Source organism: Festucalex cinctus, chromosome 12 (assembly GCF_051991245.1).
Source record: "Festucalex cinctus isolate MCC-2025b chromosome 12, RoL_Fcin_1.0, whole genome shotgun sequence".
NCBI lineage: Eukaryota > Metazoa > Chordata > Actinopteri > Syngnathiformes > Syngnathidae > Festucalex > Festucalex cinctus.
In genome coordinates, this window is record NC_135422.1 from 10,742,648 (window position 1) to 10,762,768 (window position 20,121).

The 20,121-nt window shown below is 39.0% G+C and overlaps 2 protein-coding genes across 5 annotated transcripts in view; one reads left to right on the plus strand and one right to left on the minus strand.

Moving 5' to 3' along the window:
- Positions 1-181: 181 nt before the first annotated feature.
- Positions 182-6,240, plus strand: cldn23l (claudin 23-like). Of its 4 annotated transcripts, XM_077539862.1 has the most exons (3): positions 484-1,222; positions 3,768-3,817; positions 5,189-6,240. In XM_077539862.1, exon 3 carries the CDS (start codon positions 5,278-5,280, stop codon positions 6,025-6,027), a length of 750 nt encoding a protein of 249 aa, XP_077395988.1. In that variant the 5' UTR covers positions 484-1,222; positions 3,768-3,817; positions 5,189-5,277; the 3' UTR covers positions 6,028-6,240. The 4 variants fall into 4 exon arrangements, with proteins under 4 accessions (XP_077395986.1, XP_077395987.1, XP_077395988.1 ...); XM_077539860.1 differs by adding an exon at positions 182-308 and having other exon boundaries at positions 978-6,240; XM_077539861.1 differs by having other exon boundaries at positions 482-1,222; positions 3,768-6,240.
- A 2,667-nt stretch (positions 6,241-8,907) lies between these two features.
- The window catches only part of cnksr1 (connector enhancer of kinase suppressor of Ras 1), a 29,555-nt gene continuing 18,341 nt past the window's right edge, over positions 8,908-20,121 (minus strand). The window contains exons 9-21 of the mRNA XM_077538105.1: positions 18,906-19,034; positions 18,596-18,714; positions 16,378-16,505; positions 16,096-16,271; positions 14,971-15,004; positions 14,708-14,883; positions 14,323-14,396; positions 14,168-14,239; positions 13,853-13,923; positions 12,882-12,943; positions 12,721-12,808; positions 12,464-12,645; positions 8,908-10,550 (exon numbers count right to left, since the gene is read on the minus strand). Of these exons, the coding sequence (XP_077394231.1) occupies positions 10,104-10,550; positions 12,464-12,645; positions 12,721-12,808; positions 12,882-12,943; positions 13,853-13,923; positions 14,168-14,239; positions 14,323-14,396; positions 14,708-14,883; positions 14,971-15,004; positions 16,096-16,271; positions 16,378-16,505; positions 18,596-18,714; positions 18,906-19,034 (1,758 nt within the window). The 3' untranslated portion in view covers positions 8,908-10,103. The remainder of the gene's footprint in view (positions 10,551-12,463; positions 12,646-12,720; positions 12,809-12,881; positions 12,944-13,852; positions 13,924-14,167; positions 14,240-14,322; positions 14,397-14,707; positions 14,884-14,970; positions 15,005-16,095; positions 16,272-16,377; positions 16,506-18,595; positions 18,715-18,905; positions 19,035-20,121) is intronic.

Below are 20,121 nucleotides of genomic sequence, written 5' to 3' on the forward strand. Positions count from 1 at the left end.
GCCTTTCACTAAACAAAAAATATTAGTGTCAGTCACTGTTGTGCAAAAACAATGTATCTTTTCACAAAAAACTTGTTTTTCTCTTAATATTTTTGTATTTTTGCTTATGTCACTCCAATAACCTAATTTCAAATGGTGATTAATTACTAAAGAACGGAATAAGGTAGGAAAATGTTTTTTTGTTCTCATGAAAGAATGGAATCCAATCTTTCAATCTTCTGTTGGCTTTGAAAGATGAGTGAAAATGCTCCAAATCTGCTGGCACCGTTGGAGTTTTTTGGATAACGTTTGGCAGTCAAAGAGTTAAGGTGCAGTACAGATTTTTCGTGTATGTTAAAGTAAATCTGGTAATAGTAGAACTACTGATATCAACTTGTTTACTTAAAGTTAAAAAAAAAAAAAGTGCACACTGAAATGCACTTAAGTATAAAATTGTGGTGGACTCGTCTGACCACAAGTCGCTACGATCCCCATTTGTCCACCTTATGTCTAAATCTCAGCTTCACATGACTTTACTACACTCTCACATTTGTTAAAACTGCACCTACTATGCAATTATTCTCTTGCCTTACCACCTGAAATCTTGATTTTGGCCTCTTTTACTGCCGTTTCTCCTCCTCTCCCGAATGGAGATGTGACTTGGTGCCATTGATGAGGCTGCTGTAAGGATTCTATCGACCAACCTAGACGCAAACGAGCCTTTTGAGACCCTTCTGATTACGTGCTGTGTAAATAAACTTACTTGTCCTCACCAGACCCCGCAAAACATCGATCAATTAGTCAGTTTAGATTAATTTACTTCTCTCCGTACATCCTTTTTGTCATGTTGCCATCCGTCGATATTGCAAAAAAGCAGCACACCTTGACAAATTAAGGAACATGTATTTGTACTTGGTCACTTCCCACCACTGTAATGGGCATGAGAGAGAAAAAAAAATGACTCGCTCTTCTTCCCCTATTTGGTTACACTGGCACAGGCAGGCAGACTGCTCAATACAACACAGACACACACAGTGAGCAGAAGGTGAGAGAGAGAAGCAGACGGGCGGGAGGCTGGTGGAAAAAGGAAGGACGCAAGGACGGACGCAAACACAAGCTCGGAGACAGAAAGGGGAGGCAGGCGGGGAAGAAGAAGGACGAGATGCTTCAAGCATCTGCGCTGTTTGCTCTTCTAAGACAAGACACTCATCTGCAGTCAGATACCCGGAAAGCCTTCTAAATGGCAAGTATCTCTCGTGTGAGTGTGTATATGCGTGTCATCACATTCACTGCACATGTGTAAGATAGTGTGCATGTGTTTGGGTTAAAAATAGCCTACAGTGTGTTCATTTCCATTCATCACAAGCCTCTTTAGTGTTACACTGTTTTGCAGACGCCTCCATCTTTTTTCATTTCTCTCTTTTTTTTTTTTTTTGCATCAGTACCACTCTTTAAGAAGAGTGTGCATGTGTATGCAGGTGATGTTCGAACAACAGTCGGCACATCCACTTGGTCTGTCAAATGTGTTTGTTTTACAGCATATACATTGTATTTTATTTTGCAATTTTGCACATATTAGTTTTACTCATGTATTTTTATTTTATTATGTATTCTTGTCTTTATTATACTCTAATCAAATTTTCATTTATTATTTTATGTATTATTGCTCACTTGCTAATATTTTATTCTTAGAATATTTAATGTATCATATCTTGTTTTTTTAATTTATTCTATTTTTTTTTTTATTCTACATTGTTAGTTTATACAGTGTTTTTTTTTTGTTTTTTTTTAATTTAATTTCATCTTATGTACAACTATTATTATTTTGACATTATCTTCCGGTCTTGTCTATTATGCTTATATACTGTAACTTGAAATTTTTCTTATTTTATGTATTTTATCATAATTTTTATATATAATATGCCATTATTTCAACTGATTCTATATTTTTTTGCATTCTTCTAAGTTTTACTTCAACTTAGTCTACAATTGTTTTTTTTGCTATATGTTCTTGTCTTTACTATTATTTATCATCAACATGTCATTTTTCTATGTAGTTTGCCGTTTTACTAATTTTTATTTATATTTTATTGAACAGGACCGAACTTAGAGACCCCTGTTATATACGTATGCACTATACAGTATGTATACATAAATATAATGTATGAATTTACATATTCTATAAATAAAAGTTAAAAACAATAGGGAATATCCAGCCATCCGTCCGCCCGTCCATCCATCCATCCATCCATCCATCCATCACCACTCTGTGCCAAACAAAAGTGATGTCACATGTACCGTGTTAGGCCCCTGTAAAAAACAAAAAAACAAAAAAACAACAGCAACAAGAACAGTACATTCATTAATGCCACTGGCGGAAGTGACAGTTGTGTGCATGCATGTCAGTGTCATTTAATTCCTTGCTGCCAGCTTCCCATTGTGTGTCATTATGCAAACGAACATTTGTAATTACTTACGCACATACACGCAAGCACACGCACACGCACGCACACATGCAGTACATTTCACACTGGCATCACACCACAGGTATGTGTTGATTGAAATCTTCCACTCTTGGGAATACAGTATTAGATATTTCACCAATGTTCGAGACATGCACCCACACCAGTCACATGATTTTTTTGATTTTTTTTACAGTATTACTCTTGTTAAACATTATAATTAGTAGTAGTAGTAGCAGCAGAGCAATAGCAGTATTTTTTAAACGTTCACATTATATTTATAATTTTATTTATTTTCCATGGTAAATTTTACTAATCTTGAATTATACTAATTATAATTTATCCCTAGAACAAAATGTTTTAAAACTAAAGTTGTTTTTATATTGTACCTTACATGCAGTTTTAGCTCACCTTGAACTCCCGTGAACTAGGCTACACTTCACACAATACATCCAATTGTCGGGCAATGCTGTAATTAAAAGAACTCTTCCTATAAATCTTTCTTGTCTCGTCAGCTCCTAAAGTTTCTTGTAAAAATGGTTTCATTGTCAACCGCCGAATGGACTTCAGCATTCCTGCCATGTTATTCATCATTGTTTGTCTTGCCAGTAAACATACTGTAAATAAAAGCCCTGTATTTCCCCCTATTTTGTTTTTTTGTTGCTATTTCTGTTTTACTACCATTGTGTAAAATGCAAATAACGAAAATGAACAATGAGAATGTGTCAGCGACAAAATGGCGATGAGTCACATCATGTCTCTGCATTGTCTCCTTGACATTTTATTTGTGTCCTGCGGTCAGACTTGTTGTGCATTCAGACGCTGGCCTGACGTCCTTATTACTCAGGTGGACGTGGACGAGAGCATCATCAAGGTCATTACGGCGCATCAGTTGTCAGGGAAAAGACGTCACAAGTGCAAACGTTGACGTCTCCTTAGATTAGCACTAATGGCTTCCTGAAGACTTCCTTGAACTAGCTCAGTAATGGACATAATGGGTGACCTGAAATCAAGTGCGGTCCCCAAAATGTCAAAGACGCGCACATACGCACACGCTAACACTACCCTGATTTAGTAGTGATTGTTTAACCTTTAATCAAGGTCTTATGTCTCGCCTGCAGTGACATACACAATCGCTGAACGCATCACGGGGATACAACCAGGGAGTACAATGAACGAAGCCTAATCAGCTTTTGTGATTAAAGAAAAAGCTGCGTGTTAGTGACAAGATGATTGTATCCTAGCAACAGTCAGGCAGTGAGCAAACCTGCATGCGCCGCTTTCAGCACCTGAGTCATATTCGGTTTTTCGTTGTCCTCCCCTCAGAGTGGCATGAAAAGTCGTGGGCCATACAAGAGGAGCGACATCGTCCAGAGGTAACGGATCGACGTCATGTCATTGTTGTGTTTTGCTCACAATCAGCTAACTTAAAAACTTTATTGACACACAAATACCCTCCATTTTGTATGAATCACTTGAGTGGATCATTACAGTTTCTCTATCGATACATGTCTTGTATTTATCCATCCATTCATTCATCCATTTTCTTAACCGCTCGGTCCTCACAAAGGTCGCTGGGGTGCTGGAGCCTATCCCAGCTGGCTTCAGATCTCATTTCAAAAGGCTATACTCACACGGGGTCAGCTGTAGTCTCTCACACCTCGAACTATAGTGTTAATTTTTTCAGCCATTTTAAAATTTTGTCTCCGAGACCAGTTTCAATCATGCTTGTTGGTTTTTATCATAGTTAGTCAACTTTTAGTCGACCATAAGTCAAGCATTTTAGTCTTTACTTTAGTCCAGGAAACTACAGTATTATTCGTCTAGTTTTAGCCAACAAAAACTGCCATTTTAATCTAATTTTCATCAAATCTAATTTTAGCTTCTTACATTTAAAATTTCCTTGTCATCTAAAACTACTTAACAAAGAATTGTATTTTAGCTCATCTTTTTGCTGAAAAACAACTTCACGCACAATTACAGTATATCAACAAGTGGCTAATATGGCTACATGCTATGAGCTAGTAAGTTAGCCAGCATTAGCTAGTGGTCAATGCTGGAAGTACAACTACCACTAAAATTTTTGTTACAAAATCATGTCATTTTTGTCTTGTCTCTGTTCAGGCACTAAAATGTCCATAGATTTTAGTCCAGTCTTTATTAAAGTGGATCGTATTTTCGTCTTGTCTTCATTAGTTAAGGAAAATGTATACTGTTAAAACTTATAAGGGCGTTATCGCCCCTTAGCAGGTTGTTTTAGAATCTACACAATTACGTAGCGTACACATTTCAATGTCCTGTCCTTTACAACTCATTTTTTTGCCGTAATTGTTCAGTTTTACGAGTAAAGAGTATGTCAGCTTCCATGTGTATGTTTTGCTAGAACAACAAAAGTACATGAACAGAACTCGGTCGTAAATAGGAGTTCACAAGTGGTAACGTCCATCTTTCTTATAGCACGTGAAGGCACGGTTAGTCCCAGTTATTGTTTATTAACCCGTAGGCAGTATTTTACCTGTTTTGGGGTTTTGATGGTTCTGACCAAGTCATTTCAAAATAAGATATGGCCTACGGGTTAATGGAGGCTAGTCTCGTGTAGTTTAATCCGGTAAATAATTAAGAAAAAAAAAAAATCATTCAGTTTTTGTTAACGAAATGAATGCAACCTGGAACGACTCTGGTGCCTATTGTTTACAAAAAAATTGTGAAAAGGTCCACTGATGAAAGCTGTTTTCCTCCCGGAGCAGATGGTTCTTCAGCATTCCACCGCATCGGCTCTCTCCGCAAGCGCACTAAGCGCCTGAAAACCGACCGCACCATTCGAGGAATCAGGGTAATGCAAACCCCGGCGTCCATGGTGATGGGGATCGTCTTCGCCCCCTTGGGTCTGGTGCTCCTCTTCACGGCCGCCATCACCCCTCAGTGGCGAGAAGGCCACACACGTCTGGACTTAGCCAAGCCTGGTTCTGCTCTCCTCCGGATGGTGGTGAAAAGTCACAGTCCCGGGGTCCGCCCGGGACTGACGGACGGTCTGCTGCTGGTGCGCTCGGACGGGCTATGGGAGAGTTGTCTGCAGTTGGAGCCCTCCGAGCTGAAGCATTGCAGGTCGGTGGCTGGTCCTTATCAGCGAGATCGCCGGGTTCGCCTGGCGCAGAGCTTGGTCCTGACTTCCCTGTTCCTGTGCGGCACCGGCATCCTGCTCGCCTGTCTCGGGGTCCGCTGCTGGACGGATCTGCCGCTACGAGGGGTGGCTGCCACCGGCGGGCTCCTGGTGGTGGTGGCCGGGCTGCTCAGCATGACCGCGCTGGTGGTCTACACCCACAACCTGCACAGGCTGGGGACTGAGGACGCCAAGCAGGACCAGAACAACGCCAGGTTCCCTCAGCTCAGCTTAGGACCCGCCGGCTCGCTCTACTTCGGGTGGTTGGGGTCGTGCTTACAGATTTTGGGTGGGGGCGCCCTCGTGTTGAGCTTCAAGAGACCGCGTTGCAGAACCTGCCCGGAGTTGGCAGCCTGCCCTGCTTGTCGGCCGTGCTCGGAGATTCACAACAAGCCTGATGCTGATATGTATGAAGTCAGCTGTTAGAATGTAACTGTGACTCGCAAACTCATCTGTTACATTAATCCAATGCAGGGGTTCTCAAACTTCTTGGGTCCAGGTGGTCTTTACGGGGAGATTTTGTTTCAAGGAGCACCCTCATTGTAGGAATTTCAAAGTTGCCTACTTAAAAAAAATAAAAATAAAAATAATGTATTAATTTTGAGTTAATTTAAAGTTCCTTTAATGCCACCATTTATTTATTTAAAAAAAAAAAAAAAAAAAAGCCTGTCCTGGGGGAGTTCCAGTTGTAACGCAGCAGACAGGTCGCATATATTTGTGTCGACTGGGGTCAAGTTGTATTTTACAATTTTAAAAATGTGCAAATTTCACTTAATTACTTCATGTTAAAGATTAGATAGCTCTTAATATGAAAAGAAAAATGCACTGAGCTGTCACCAATGTCTTACAAATGCAATTATGCCATCTAGTGGCAGAAAAATGACCTCAACACAAATCCATATCACACTCGTTTTTTAGAGTACAGTACATTTTTTAAAATTTAACCCCACCCATCCATCCATCCATTTTCTTGACCGCTTATTCCTCAAATTAAGGCGGCGAACACCCTGGACTGGTTGTCAGCCAATCGCAGGGCACACAGAGACGAACAACCGTCCACACTCACAAGCACACCTAGGGACAATTTGGAGCGCCGAATCAACCTGCCATGCATGTCTTTGCAATGTGGGAAGAGACCGGAGTACCCGGAGAAGACCCACGCGGGCACGGGGAGAACATGCAAACTCCACCCAGGAAGGCCGGAGCCTGGACTCCAACCTGAGTCCTGGTATGAAAACATAGAAAAAAAAATGTTTTGTCCATTAACACATTCATTGCCAGACCAACAAAAAAAATGCATTATTTGACATCTTTTTCCGTCAATGGCAGTGAATGAGTTAAGAACATTTGATTAATTGTGAGTTAACTGTTGAAGTCATGTGATTAATTACGATTAAAAACTGTAATCGTCTGACACCCCTAATTATATTCCAATGTAAAATTGTGCATTTTGAAAATATTAAAAAAGATAAAAATGAAACTCTGCAAGTGATTCCACACAAAACGGTTTAAAGTTGCCCTCAGATGACTCAAGGTGGCAGCAAAGCACTTCTTTTTTTTATATTGGATAGCAGCTCTGCCTGACTAAATGAAGCTCCTCCCCTCAGTTAAAAAAATAAAAATAAAAAATCGATGCTTGGCAACAAGAGGCCACCAGATGGCGCCAAAGCAATTTAATGTGGGTTTCACCTGAGAAAACCCAAACTTAGACATAATTCACTACAAATGATTTAGCGGACTCCCAAGCGACAGCTCGCAGATCCCAGCAAGTCCTCAGCCTGCAGTTTAAGAACCTCTGAAATGACGCGTCATGCGAAGACACTTCTTCATCGCCTTGCCTAACTGTTGCCAAGTGTGACAATGATGACCTTCTTCAGATGCTCACTGCGGATATGACTGCTGGATGACTATGTTCTGGCGTCGTTTTTGACAGCCATGCTTTGTACTGTTAAAAAAATAAAAATAAAAAAATATCACGCTGCATCTGAATATAACCACAGGGGGTCTCAGTTTATGACGGCGTTGCTTTCCTTGTACTGAAGTCGTAACGCGCGCTGTTGTTTATCACTTATCGACGCTAATGCAGTAGTGAAGTCATAATTACAGTAAATTACATAATTACAGTTTTCATAAAGTTCAATGCACCTTTACTTATGTCTTACTTAAAATTGTGTGGCTTTTTTCCATTGAAAAGAGCAAGTATTTTGGAGTATCCGATGTACAGTATTTCCATATATTCAGTGTATATAAAAAAAAAATATATATATATATACACATAAAGTTGTCGTATGTGTTTGCACTTGGGTATTAAATAAAAAGAATTTCAACTACCATTGTGTGTTTTTAAGGAGTCTGCCTTGTATGTGGTTGTTCTAAATTCATAAACGGCGTGTTGGGAATACCCCAAATGAAGCCGAGTGACAGCACTGTGCTTGAACACGGTTAATTAATTACATTGAGCCACATGATGTGAACTCGATGACATTTAATTAAACCAGGGGGTGACAAATGAGACGTTGAACTTGGCGCTCGTCTCAAATTCTTGTCACAAGTGACAAAAGAACAAGCGAAATGACTTTCAAATGATGCAAAGTCGCAGCATGTGGAGTTTGACTTTGGATTTGCTGTGTTAAAATGAATACAAAGTTGCCATTTGCTGAGCTATAACGTATGACGGGAGTTTTGAATGATTTCTACTTGATGAGGAACAGGAGACAATTTTCCTCCTATTCAAACTCTTTTAGTCTGTTTTTAAAGGCATACAACAAATCACTCACTGTGCTGTAAGGTTTTGTCATATCGTCGCTGTTTTCAGTATCATCAAAAAATAAAAAATCCATTAAAAAAATCTAACCAAGAAAAGTTTATAGAAAAGAAATAGGAATGCAAATCTTTCTGAATACATTTGTAATAAGTCAAGCTGACAAATGTGGGTGATCATGACGCGCTTTTTTTTATTTTTTATTTTTTTTTTATGAGATGACTCATCCTGTGAAAATGAGCCACTCAGAGCTTTTCAAATGCGTCACTATTTCACAAGCGATTCATTACGACAAATACAAGCGCGTTGCAATACATTTTAATATGGTAGAAAATTTCATTTTATTTCAGTACAGTTGTTCAAAAAGTGAAACGTATTAAACAGATTTGTTCAAACAGAAGGAAATACTTTCTACAAAGTTAATTCTTATCTAATTCATGTATTAAAAATCATTTTTGATTGCTTCTGAAGCAATATTGTAAATTCATGAGATGATGAATTTGTTAAAATCATGAAATATTTCCACTCTGTGTGTCGTGATGGTATAGTTTCACTTCTCTCACTATTATGCAATTTATTAAAATCCACCTGTACATCTATGGGACAAATGAGATGAAATTTTAAAACAAAACAACACTACCTTGGCAGGTATTTACATGTAGATTATCTGTGCAAATATGTCCAAATTTCAATTAACGAGCGCGTACAGCACATATCTTAAAAACTACATTTACACATCACATTTTAAAAGGTATTTCATTCCTATGTTACATATTTACCTAGAAAAATCGATGGAATTAAATACATTTGGTATACTGTCGATTGGCAACTTGTTCAATATGTAAACTTGTACTACGGCAGGTCAATGTTTAAAAAAAAAAAAAAATCACAACAAAATTGAAATACAAATTCACAGGCACATGTGAATAAAGCCGCTTTACAGAAATGGATCCAGCAAAATTTGACAGAATAAACCATAATTGTCTTTGTAGTTTATTCCTTGCAAGAAATGGCACAAATGTATGCGAGTTGCCATTTACGAGCTGCAACTGACTTACCAGTTTAATTGTTGCATGACAACGCTTATAACCCAAAACACTCACATTACAAATCATCTTTCCCCATTGAAATGAATGGAAATGCCATCAATCCGTTCCAGAAGACAAATAAGAATTACAGTTTGTGTGTTATGATTGCATGCCTTGTTGTACAACTTCTTCAGGCGTACGTCGATATACATCAGCAAGATGCCGCATTAATATTAATCATGTATATAATTTTAGTATATAGTTTTGTTTACTTTTCACAAAATTTTAACTGGGAGTGACAAACAACTTGAAGCATTTGTCGTCTTTTTTGAAGAATTGTTCATTGACCTCCAAACTGTTGTAAGTCACAACAAAATTTGAAAACGGGGATGTTCAAAACTAACTTGGAGAATGCTGCTTCACCAAGTCATGAGCGGGATATTTGAAGGAGAGGAGAGGACTGCGCGTTATGACTTTTTTCAAGTTATGTTCCATAAGTCCTAAAAGTCACATTTGGTTAAAGAGGGGGACACTCCCATGTGTCTGATCGGACATATATGGGGAAGTATATACTCCTTATAAATGAAAACTGATTTGTATTTTCAACTCTTTAGTTATTTTTCTCGATTTGATGACAGTTGAATGCCGGCTTTTCCAGGCAGCGTAAATCATTCTTTTTGAAAACGACAAAGGTCCTCCTAGGGTAGATGTGTTTAAATGTAGAAATAAGTCTCAGACGCCTCCGCGCCCTCCCTCATCTCGCTCAGCTGCTTGTTAATCGATTCCTGCAGCGAGCCCAGCGAGAGTTCCAACCCGGGACTGCTGCTCGCTTCCAGCGGAGAGCCCTGAGGGAGAACATCTGAGGGCTCGGCGTCCACCAGCTGCTCGCCGTCGCTGAGGTTCAGTCTGTACGCGCCTTTGGTCTCCGCGGGGTTTGTTTCCGTGGTGACCGTTTCCAAGGCAACCTCGTCGCCAGGCGTGTCTCTCGCCGTAACGTCGGTGGCGTCGGCATCTCCGACTTTGGAGGCCCTGAGAGAGGCCAGTCGCTCGATTTCCTGAACGAGTTCTTCGTTCTGCTCCTTCCATTGGCGATATTTTGAGGCCGTCACGGCGGGATCGTCCAGAATTTTGTTGATCTGCTGTAATTCGGCTTCTTTGGCCTGGAGAACAACGAAGGGATTTATATCTACTAGCTATGAAAAGGGATGGGCCACATCCTGTGTCATCAACATCTATCTATCTATCTATCTATCTATCTTAAATAGAAAAATTCAAGCTTAAATTCAAGCTTCTAGAGATGTAATGTCAAACAGAAGACAGCAGATGGCAGTGCTGCATTTCTTTCTCTGGTTGCATAGCTGTAAATAAAACTTACTATCTTTCTCACTCTTGTTTTAGTTTTAATAGTTTAAAATGTCAGAAAAGTAAACATATTAGCATCAAAGACACGAGATGGGTTTCCAGCTACCTATTTTTGTTCCAGTTTTCAAGAAATTCAAAATAAACCTGAATGGAAATGCTAGAAATTCCAGGGGGAAAAAGGCCTAAAATTCTTTAAATAAAATAAAATAAAATAATTATCTAATTGTTATCTCATAGCGCAGTCTCCTCTCCTCTCAATATTTGCACAATGGCCAACATGATCAAGATAACCATACATATCTGAGTTTATCATCTGAGTCATTGATGTGATTACACTTTTCACTCTTTTCCTGCCAAGAACGGTAATTAACGTTAACGGAAATCCCAACGAGTTCTGCCAGTAACGTTAATTGACGTCAACTGTGTTTTTGTTTTTATTTTTTTCCCAATGGGCACCGCAACGTCTTGTGCAGCTCTGGTTTCATGAATGAGTTGGAAAAAAGGGGGGAAAAAGAAAACACCCACTAACTATGGCCAGCAGATGGCAGCATTGTATCTCTTATCAATGGTCTCACGTGAATAAAATGACATGAAAACATGGCGGATCTTAGGAAATACATTTTCGAAGATGTCGCGAATGATCAAAGTGTTTGTCACATTAAATCTCATTCACAGAGCGTCACTAACCAAAAAATATTTGTGTCAAACTCACTGTTGTGCAGAAAATGTATCATTTTGCAAAAAACTTTTTGTCTCCTTATTTTTTCCATTATAGCTTGGTGTCACTCAATTACCCAATTTTCAAATGGTGATTAATTAAGAACGGAATAAGGTAGAATCATACTTTTTTTTTTCCTAATGAGAGAATGGAATCCAGTCCTTCATATGTAATCCATCATGTTTACGTAGTCATAGAGCCTAATATACTGTTTGCCTTGAAAGATGAGTGAAAATGCTCGAAATCGGCTGGCACTCTAGGAGTTATCTTTTTGGATGCCGTTTGGCAGTAAAAGAGCTAATGATCCATCACTAAATCTATACATAATATTCTGAAACTACAACCAAATAGAAATGGGCATAAGTCGCATGTTGTTTGGTTTTGCGCATTCACTTAATTCGCTTAAAAAATTCAAAACATTTGGATGGAAACCCCTTTACTGTTCTGCTTGACAGCTTGTTTTCTCCGCTTTTTGTTCAGGAACTGTTTTTGTCATGTTGAGTCTGATTACTCATTATTAAAGAACGGGAAAAACTGGAAATCAACTTTATTTTTAGTAACGAAAGAATCAGTTTTTAAAAATTTGCTCTAGTCGTGCACTCCGTTGGGCCTCTATATCATTTCCAATCGCTATTAATCAACAATCAATTCCACTCAACTCACTGTAACCTGGATGGTTAAAGCTGCTGAACACAGAAAATTTTATTTTAAATCACTACTGCCACCTGTTGACGAAAAATGCACACACCCTTTTTCACATACACAACATGTACTTGACGTCACATCCGCAGGCAGAGGGCGGGAAATTCCATCCCGAATCCAGTATGAAAACTATTAACCAGAGTCTTGCAGGAGTACCCATTGTAAACAGCTAAGGTAATTAGAGAATGTTTCAGTTATAAATAGTCAAATAAAAAGGCTATTTAAAGATATTTTTGGCCAAATTGTTACATAGAGCAGCTATAAATGAACCAAAGCACCCCGCCCACTGACCTTGAGCGTGCTCTGCAGCGCGCGGAGCGTGTGCGCCTTCTCGTTGATGACCGGATTCTTGTTGCGCCGGATGAACGACCTCCTGAAGTGGTCGTGCGTAAACGGCTGCTCGTGGCCCATCAGGGACACGCCTCCTTCCTTGATGTTATTCAACATCTTTCCCATCTCGTCTTCTGGGGCGGCTGGAAATGACCACGTCAACAAGTTTAGTCAACATTAGTGAGGATGAGCAGGAGTGACTGGAAGGATGCTTGTACCTTTGCTGCCCCCTGTTGAAGGGCTTGGTAACGGCACCTTAACGTTGGTCTTGCGCTTGGGGCGAGGCAGGGTGCTGGACTGCACTTTCTGTCACACATCATCAACAAAATTAAAATGAATTGCTCATAAATAATGTGTTTACTTTTGTGAGTGCACTGACCTTATTTCTCCTGCGGGGCGAAGGGGAGCTATCAGTTTCTGATTCGGTCTCACTGTAACACTCTATTAAAAATTCACATGTGCAATCAAGAATTTTAGAATTAAATAAATTGTAGTGCATTAAAGATCATCAGGTAGGCTGCATGAAATTGTTCGATTACACTTAATTGTAGTAAATCATTATCAAATTGTGTCAGTTGAAATACGAGTTTAGTGAGAACGCTCAGAACTCAGAAATTATTTCTCCCACCAAAATGAATAGAAAATGCCATTAAATACATTTATTATTAAAATTGTAGCAATGTGTTCCTCTATAATATTGTGCTTAAAAAAAAAGTAATGATATAATAAATAACTAAAACTGTTTTTGTCACACTGGCTTCCTGCATTGGCCACATGGGGGCAGTAATTGAGACAAATAGATTGTACATGAAACGTTTGTACAGATGTCTCAGATCCCCTCAGCTCATCTTCCCAAATAGGATAAATAATATGACTGAGTACTGTTATATTGAATATCTAAATGTGTTATTGCACTATTTGTGTTAAGATATATGTTGCTGAAATGGTTATCTATCTGTCTCCTGTTAAGTGTTAGCATTAGCATTATGCTAGCAGACTGCAGGTTACCCTGTAAACAGTGCTCATTATCTGCCCAGCATCTCACATTCCTTCACAATTTGGGATGGGATTTTGTGAAATTATTGTTTAATTAATTTGATAAATTGCTAACTGCTGAAAGATGATCAGGGAACCAGGACATGATTTTCAAGAATTTGGGGCGGCATCCGACCACATATCCACCACTGCACTGAGAAGCAGCCGGACCCCATCTACACATTTCAAAACCACAACAAGAGTAAACTGTAATACGATGACTTTTTTTTTTTTTTTTTAACTTGAGGCTCAATAATGCTATATGTTCATAAATACTCCACAACTTAATTGAAAGTTAAAAAGGTGTGAAAGTACCTTCTTCGCTGTCTGGGCCCGGGCTGAGCTTCTTATGCTTCTGGATGGCTATGATGAGACAGTTTATCCACCTGTGGAAAACAATATATTAAAAAAATAATAATCATGGACAAACTCATTTTAAATGTTTATTGTGTTTTCACTAAGGATGTAGTGCTTACAAATTCACAAAAAAATGTCATGAATGTGTTGTTAATAATTGGCACTGTGCGTGATACTAACAGCAGGGGGCAGTGTTGACTAAGAGTTGACAACTTTGACTACATGGAACGCTGTAATTATGTTTTTCCTAAATAGTTTGTCACACAAACTTACTTGCTCATTTCGCTGACATTGTCGGCGGCAAAAAAGAAGTTGTGAAATCGCTGGTGGCACATTTTGAATACACTTCACATAGGGAAAAAAAAAAAACACTGAATTAATCACAACGTATATGAAATACTCAACTAAACAAACATATCTGTCCTTACTATTTCCGCTTGTGCTCGCCAGCGCTCTCGATGCTGTAACTGCCGATGTTGACCAGCCCTTCTGCCTTCTCGGCCTGAAAAAAAAAAATGAAAAAAAATGAAAAGTCAAAATTATTTGAATTTTTCTGTAATAATCCTTCCTTTGGTCAAGCCACTTTACTGTCATAGTATAAATAAATAAATAAATAAAATGTAAAAATAAAAAGAAAACAAAACAATAAAGATAGTTTGCACTTCAATATTGACTTTATTAGTAACCTTTCATTTCACTCCAATTACCGGTATGTGAATTGAACCATTTTCATTGTGCCATACGGTCACTTTTACAATGGGCCAATTTGCACTGCGTCAACACATTGACTTTTCCCTCCTGGTGGGTTCGCACCTGTTGGCTGTTATACCAGTAGAGGCACGGCCCCTTGAGGACGAACCAGAAGCGTTGCCACTTCTGGGCGATGAAGACGCTGCTCTCCTTCCTCTTCTTCCACAGCCAGCCGTCGCAGTCGGGCAGCACCAGCTCTCGGCAGGACACGCGGCGGCGACTGAGGGCCGCTGTCATTCCTGAGATGGGATGAAATGAAATTGTCAGTTGAAGTGATACAGGCGGGTAGAAAAACGGATGTGGTTTGGTATCTTCTCAAGACGTACCTTTGGTAGAACTCTTCTTGGTCTCCTGGTGTCCCTGAGATTATACCAGAAATTGACTCAGTATATGACAACATCTTTTAATTTAATTCAAATGACGGGTAGGATTCATCGTGATAATCATAAAAACATTACAATAAAAGAAAATAGTGCGGTGTGTGTTTGCAAATTTCCTTTTGAAGCAAGCGTGCTAATGCTAGCAGTCAATCCAAAATCCCATTAACAGGCTAATTGAATATTAGCATCATGTTGCAGGAGTGATATTCAGTCAAATAATGACTTCACGTACAAACGTAGTACCACACGTACACAGGTAATATAGCAAAACGCAAAGGCATATATTCTTCCTAAATAATAATTGTTAAATCAAGACTTTCTCTACTCTTTTTATCTTAACTCATTCAAACCCAAAAACGTGTAAACACGTTTTTTTTAATACTTTGTCCTTTACTCCCAAAAACATATTTAGATATTTTTTATTTTATTTTATTTTTTTTTAATGCAAGAGCATACAGAAGGCTTTGATGCAGCTTCTGACATGAAGAGGTGGCTTAAAGCAATGGTAGTTATTACAAAAAATGGCCAGCAGGAGGCAGCAGAGTATTAGAGATCAGATGTTGCAACAAGCTCTTTTTGCCAGTGTTTTCACCAGGAATGTGAATATTGATGAAACATAGCTAGCTATATACTAATGCAAATTGCCGCAAAACCGAAACAGATGTAATTTTTTTTCCTGATGAAAGAAGAGACGGTATTCACAGTATTCCGTGGGCCTTGCAAAATCAGTCCAAATACAGTAAAACAGGGACCTAAAGGGGGTTGCTTAAGTCAAAATGGCTGGGAGTGAATGAGTTAATGTTAGCATGTATCTTCATGCATACACGGCACTACATTGCCCCTCAGTGGCCATGGCGCACACAGCAGAAAAAGCCAGTATTCGTTTATATTTATTTTTTATTTTGATTATTTGAATATACTGTTATTTTACATGATACTCATTTTGTTGGTTGTAAGTAATAATAATAATAATAATAATTAATCATGATTTCAATGCGAAGCCAAATAATCGTGCTGGTTATTTCTTCCACAATAGCCCAGCTCTACCGTATGGCGTCATGTTCTTCTTACCGTGTGGCCCACCATTTCAGGACAGGAACTGACGCTCGCTCTCTCCTGGTTCAGTGCCTGCAGTGAAGAACTTCGGCGGAATTCGAAGGGTGAAGCGCTTCGTGGTGACGGCGAGCGATCTCTTCTCCAGTTGAGACCCGGGGAAAGTCTCGAACCAGCCAAACTTTCAAACTCTCCTGGAAAATACAAATGTAGAGATGTTACCCGTGTTTTTTCAGCTTACTTGGAGATCATTGGATGGAGGACTTGATTGCTGCAGGAAGTAGGTTCCTTGTCTTCTACCTGAGATTGACTGTGACGATGGAGCGCCTTGCGGAGTGAGCCTGCCTTCGAGCTCCTTGTCGGCAGACAGTTCTGACTCCTCTTGTCCCATAGGCTCCTCAGTCAACTCTGGCCCTTGAACAGCTCTCCTGTGCAGCAAAACCACAACATGGTTGAGTATTAAAGGATATCATTAATACAAATTTGGACTTCAGTCCAGCAGTTACGTCAACATGTTGTTCTATCCAAAGGATTACTCTTCACCTAGATATTCATCCCTCCTACTACATCCATTTATCAGAGAGCATCTGTTCTCCGTCACCTCTCACTATCTCATACAGCCCCTCCATCACTCCCTTTCCTCCTTTTCAGCCCCATTTCTTTTCCCTCCTCATCCGAGTCTTTTTTTTTGTTTTTTTTTGCATGTATCGCACACTCCCTCAGCTATTCAACCTAATCACGCCTTCCTGTCCTCTCGCTTTCCAGTCAGTCGTGGCCTGTGGGTGTGCGGGGTGGAATTTATGGCATATGCACTATTATTTCACCTACTGTGTCCTGGCAGATTAATGAGGTTCAAGTGTTGCTCGGAGGTTCCTCTCTAACAAGTAAATACTTAGCGCTTCGATTCCAGCCAGTCTGTGAGATAACAGTACTGAGCTATAACTTGGCTTTAAACATCAAGTAGCATACGCCGAGAAGAGAGCTAGCTCAAATAAGATACAACATACGCAGCTTAGATGGATAGTTTGTTAAGTTAGCTGGCTAGCTACTTGTTAGTTTATGAATTTTAGTACAGTGAACGTCTGCATGTTCATGGTTCGGAATTCGCCTGCATAAGATTTGCAGATACAGTGCTCAGCGTAAATGAGTACACCCCAACAGGTTTGTAAGAACACCTTACAAACTGGAATTAAGATTTTTTTTATGGAATACTATATTACAAAATACTCCCACAAATGTGGGCCATTGATTACAAACAAGATTTGTTCATTAGTACCAACTACCAAGGTTATTTTAGTTAACTAAAACTAACGAAAAAACTAAAACTAAAATTCAAAAAAACAATTTAATTACCGAAATAAAATAAAAATGAATCTGCTTTTTAAAAAACGAAAACTAACTGAACTACATTTTATGTTTAAAAAACTAACTAAAACTAACTAGTATAATTTATAGCAAAAATGTCCTTTGTTTGAGTCTTTGGCAATTAATTTAATGCATAAGCCTTTTAAATGTGATTTTAAGTAGATTTATTTTTATGTTAACCGGAATAAAGATGTTTGAAAGTGTGTCACACAGAAGTGACGTCATCTCACAGCAGCCAATAGAAAAGCACCTTAAGATGACGTCGCTCCCATGGTGTTTTTTTTTTTTTTAATTTATTTTTATTATGCACAAGTAATACACATAAAAAAAAAACTAAAACTAATACTGAAACAAATTAAAACTTAACTAAAAATAAGCATTTACTACATAACTAAAACTAATAAAAACTAACAGAACCACTCGGGAAATTAATGAAAATTAACTAAATTAAAAAAACAAAACTCAAAACGAAATAACTACAATGAAAAATTCTAAAACTATAATAACCCTGATTAGTACCCACAAAAAAGTATTTTTAATTAAGTGTATTCAAGTACATTTTGCACAAATAAGTAGACCCCGAGAAAAAGACTGACAACTTGTTCAATTCCAGGCCGAGCAGACATGTTGCTATCCATAACAGTCATGGAGGTTGATATTGTCGTGTTTGTTGTGGGTTGCATTCATTTTTTGCATTACTTACCGGTAATTTGATTACATTGAAAATTTTGTAATCTATACATTCTATAACAACCCTACTTTTATGTTGTGAGTTAAGTGATTATTCTACAGAAACCATTTGGTCAAAATTTTAAAAATCTTTCTTATGTTCATTGAGATATTGAATAAAATCTTTACATTTTTCGAAGGGGGTGTACTCATATATGTTGAGCACGGTATTTTGCGGAGCTTCATTTAGCCAAGCCATAGCATTGTCTAATTTTTTTTTTTTTTTTTTTTTTTTTTTTGTAGCTTTACTGTATTATCGTTACATCTTAGTTTTGTATTTCAAACCATTGTTTACATTTTGGTTGGCCAAATGCAATGAAAGCATCAAGAGTGTCGAACATATACGTACAATATAAGCAAGAAGAGGGGAAAAAAATACAGAATAGCCTTATGAACAAAGTAAGTATGATTAAAAGATTGTTACCTGAAAGACAGGGAGCGGACTGAAGCTGCTACCCTCTCAAAAATGGAGTTCCTTGGATTGTCGTCTTCTCCCTCGTCTTCCTCTTCCTCCGAACTCTCGTCTTTGTAGTCGTCCTCCTCCTTTAGACAGGGTCATCAACACAAACACAAGCACGTGAGCTGTGTGTCCAATTAGTTAGTTAGTTACTACTGTTTATGCAGCCTAATCCCACATTTACACAGAACTCTTTCTTTCTGTATTTTAAGTGCACCGTCAAATTGATTTTGCAGCAGAACTGAATGATTTCAAAGTGGACGAGTCCTTGAATGACCTGCACAGACAAGGAGCACTGGCCCGGACCTCTGCGACACAGCGAGCCAGAAGACCTTTTTATGACCAGAGTGACGCCGCTGGGATTCTCCTGTAACTTCTTCACGAGGTTAGCCCTGCTCCAGCCCACCTAAAACAATAACACATACATCTCAAGGTCTTTCACACAGAGATTCTGTAAATGTACAACATCAGAGCAAGTGACAGAAGATCAGGAATTTGGCACAGTGAAAGGAGGGTATTAACTTCACATCTTCTCAAAAGGCAGTGGTTTTACTTATTAAAGTTTTGTTTTGTTTTGCTTTTTTAACTTGTGAATGTTATAAAAGGACTGCTTATCCTGCATTCATTCATGACTTTCACGTTTCATTTTTTTATCATTTGTTATTGAAGTTTAGAACGTTTCTTAATATAACTCAACTCAGCAGTTTGGAATGTTAAAAAGCCTGACATGCATCTGTGGTTTGTTAAACCCCACATCACAGGACTTGTGGGGTTTTTTTTCCAGCTTTTACTAATTGCAGTGGTTAACTCCTTTGTGTACTTAAAGGCACAATCTTCCGTTTTCACTCAGGAAAATGCACGATATAAATATGGATGTATACACATGAACCCCTTCTCAGTCTACAACTCTGGACTTCTCTTAATGTGTGGTGGTGATTTTTCCTAAACCCCCACACCCCCAGCCGGTATTTTGACATTTTGTGTTTGTTTTGTCAACAGCGGGGCATTTCTGTGGACATAGTTGTTTACCCCTCCAGCCAATCGCAGAGGGGGGGTCACGGGGGGCGGGGGTGTGGGGTGGTGGGTGGGGTGGGGTGGGGGGGGCGATTGGCGTGTCGCAGACGGGGCCGGGCTTATTTGTCGGCTGCATGACGTCACTCTAGTCAACTAAAAAAAAAAAAAAAAAAATCTTGACAATATGTGTAGCCCCACTAGTCTAAATATTGTATTCTGTTTAATACTGAGTTAGTGGAATATGAGTTAAGCAGCAAAATCTAACATCTAATATGTCAGAAGGCGGCCATTGCCACTTACCGTCGAGTGAAAATGACATCACAGTTGCTCAGGTCTCAGGTAAACAACCAATCACAACTCAGCTTCAGAAAAACAGGTGAGCTGTGATTGGTCGCTCAGCAACTGTGATGTCACCTTCAGTCGACAGCAAGTGGCAAAATGGCCGCCCCCTGAGATGGGTAAAAACGGCTGGATTTTGC

What these genes read in the sequence shown, in the direction of transcription:
- cldn23l (XM_077539860.1), top strand. Translation starts at nt 5,101, where the DNA reads ATGCAACCTGGAACGACTCTGGTGCCTATTGTTTACAAAAAAATTGTG.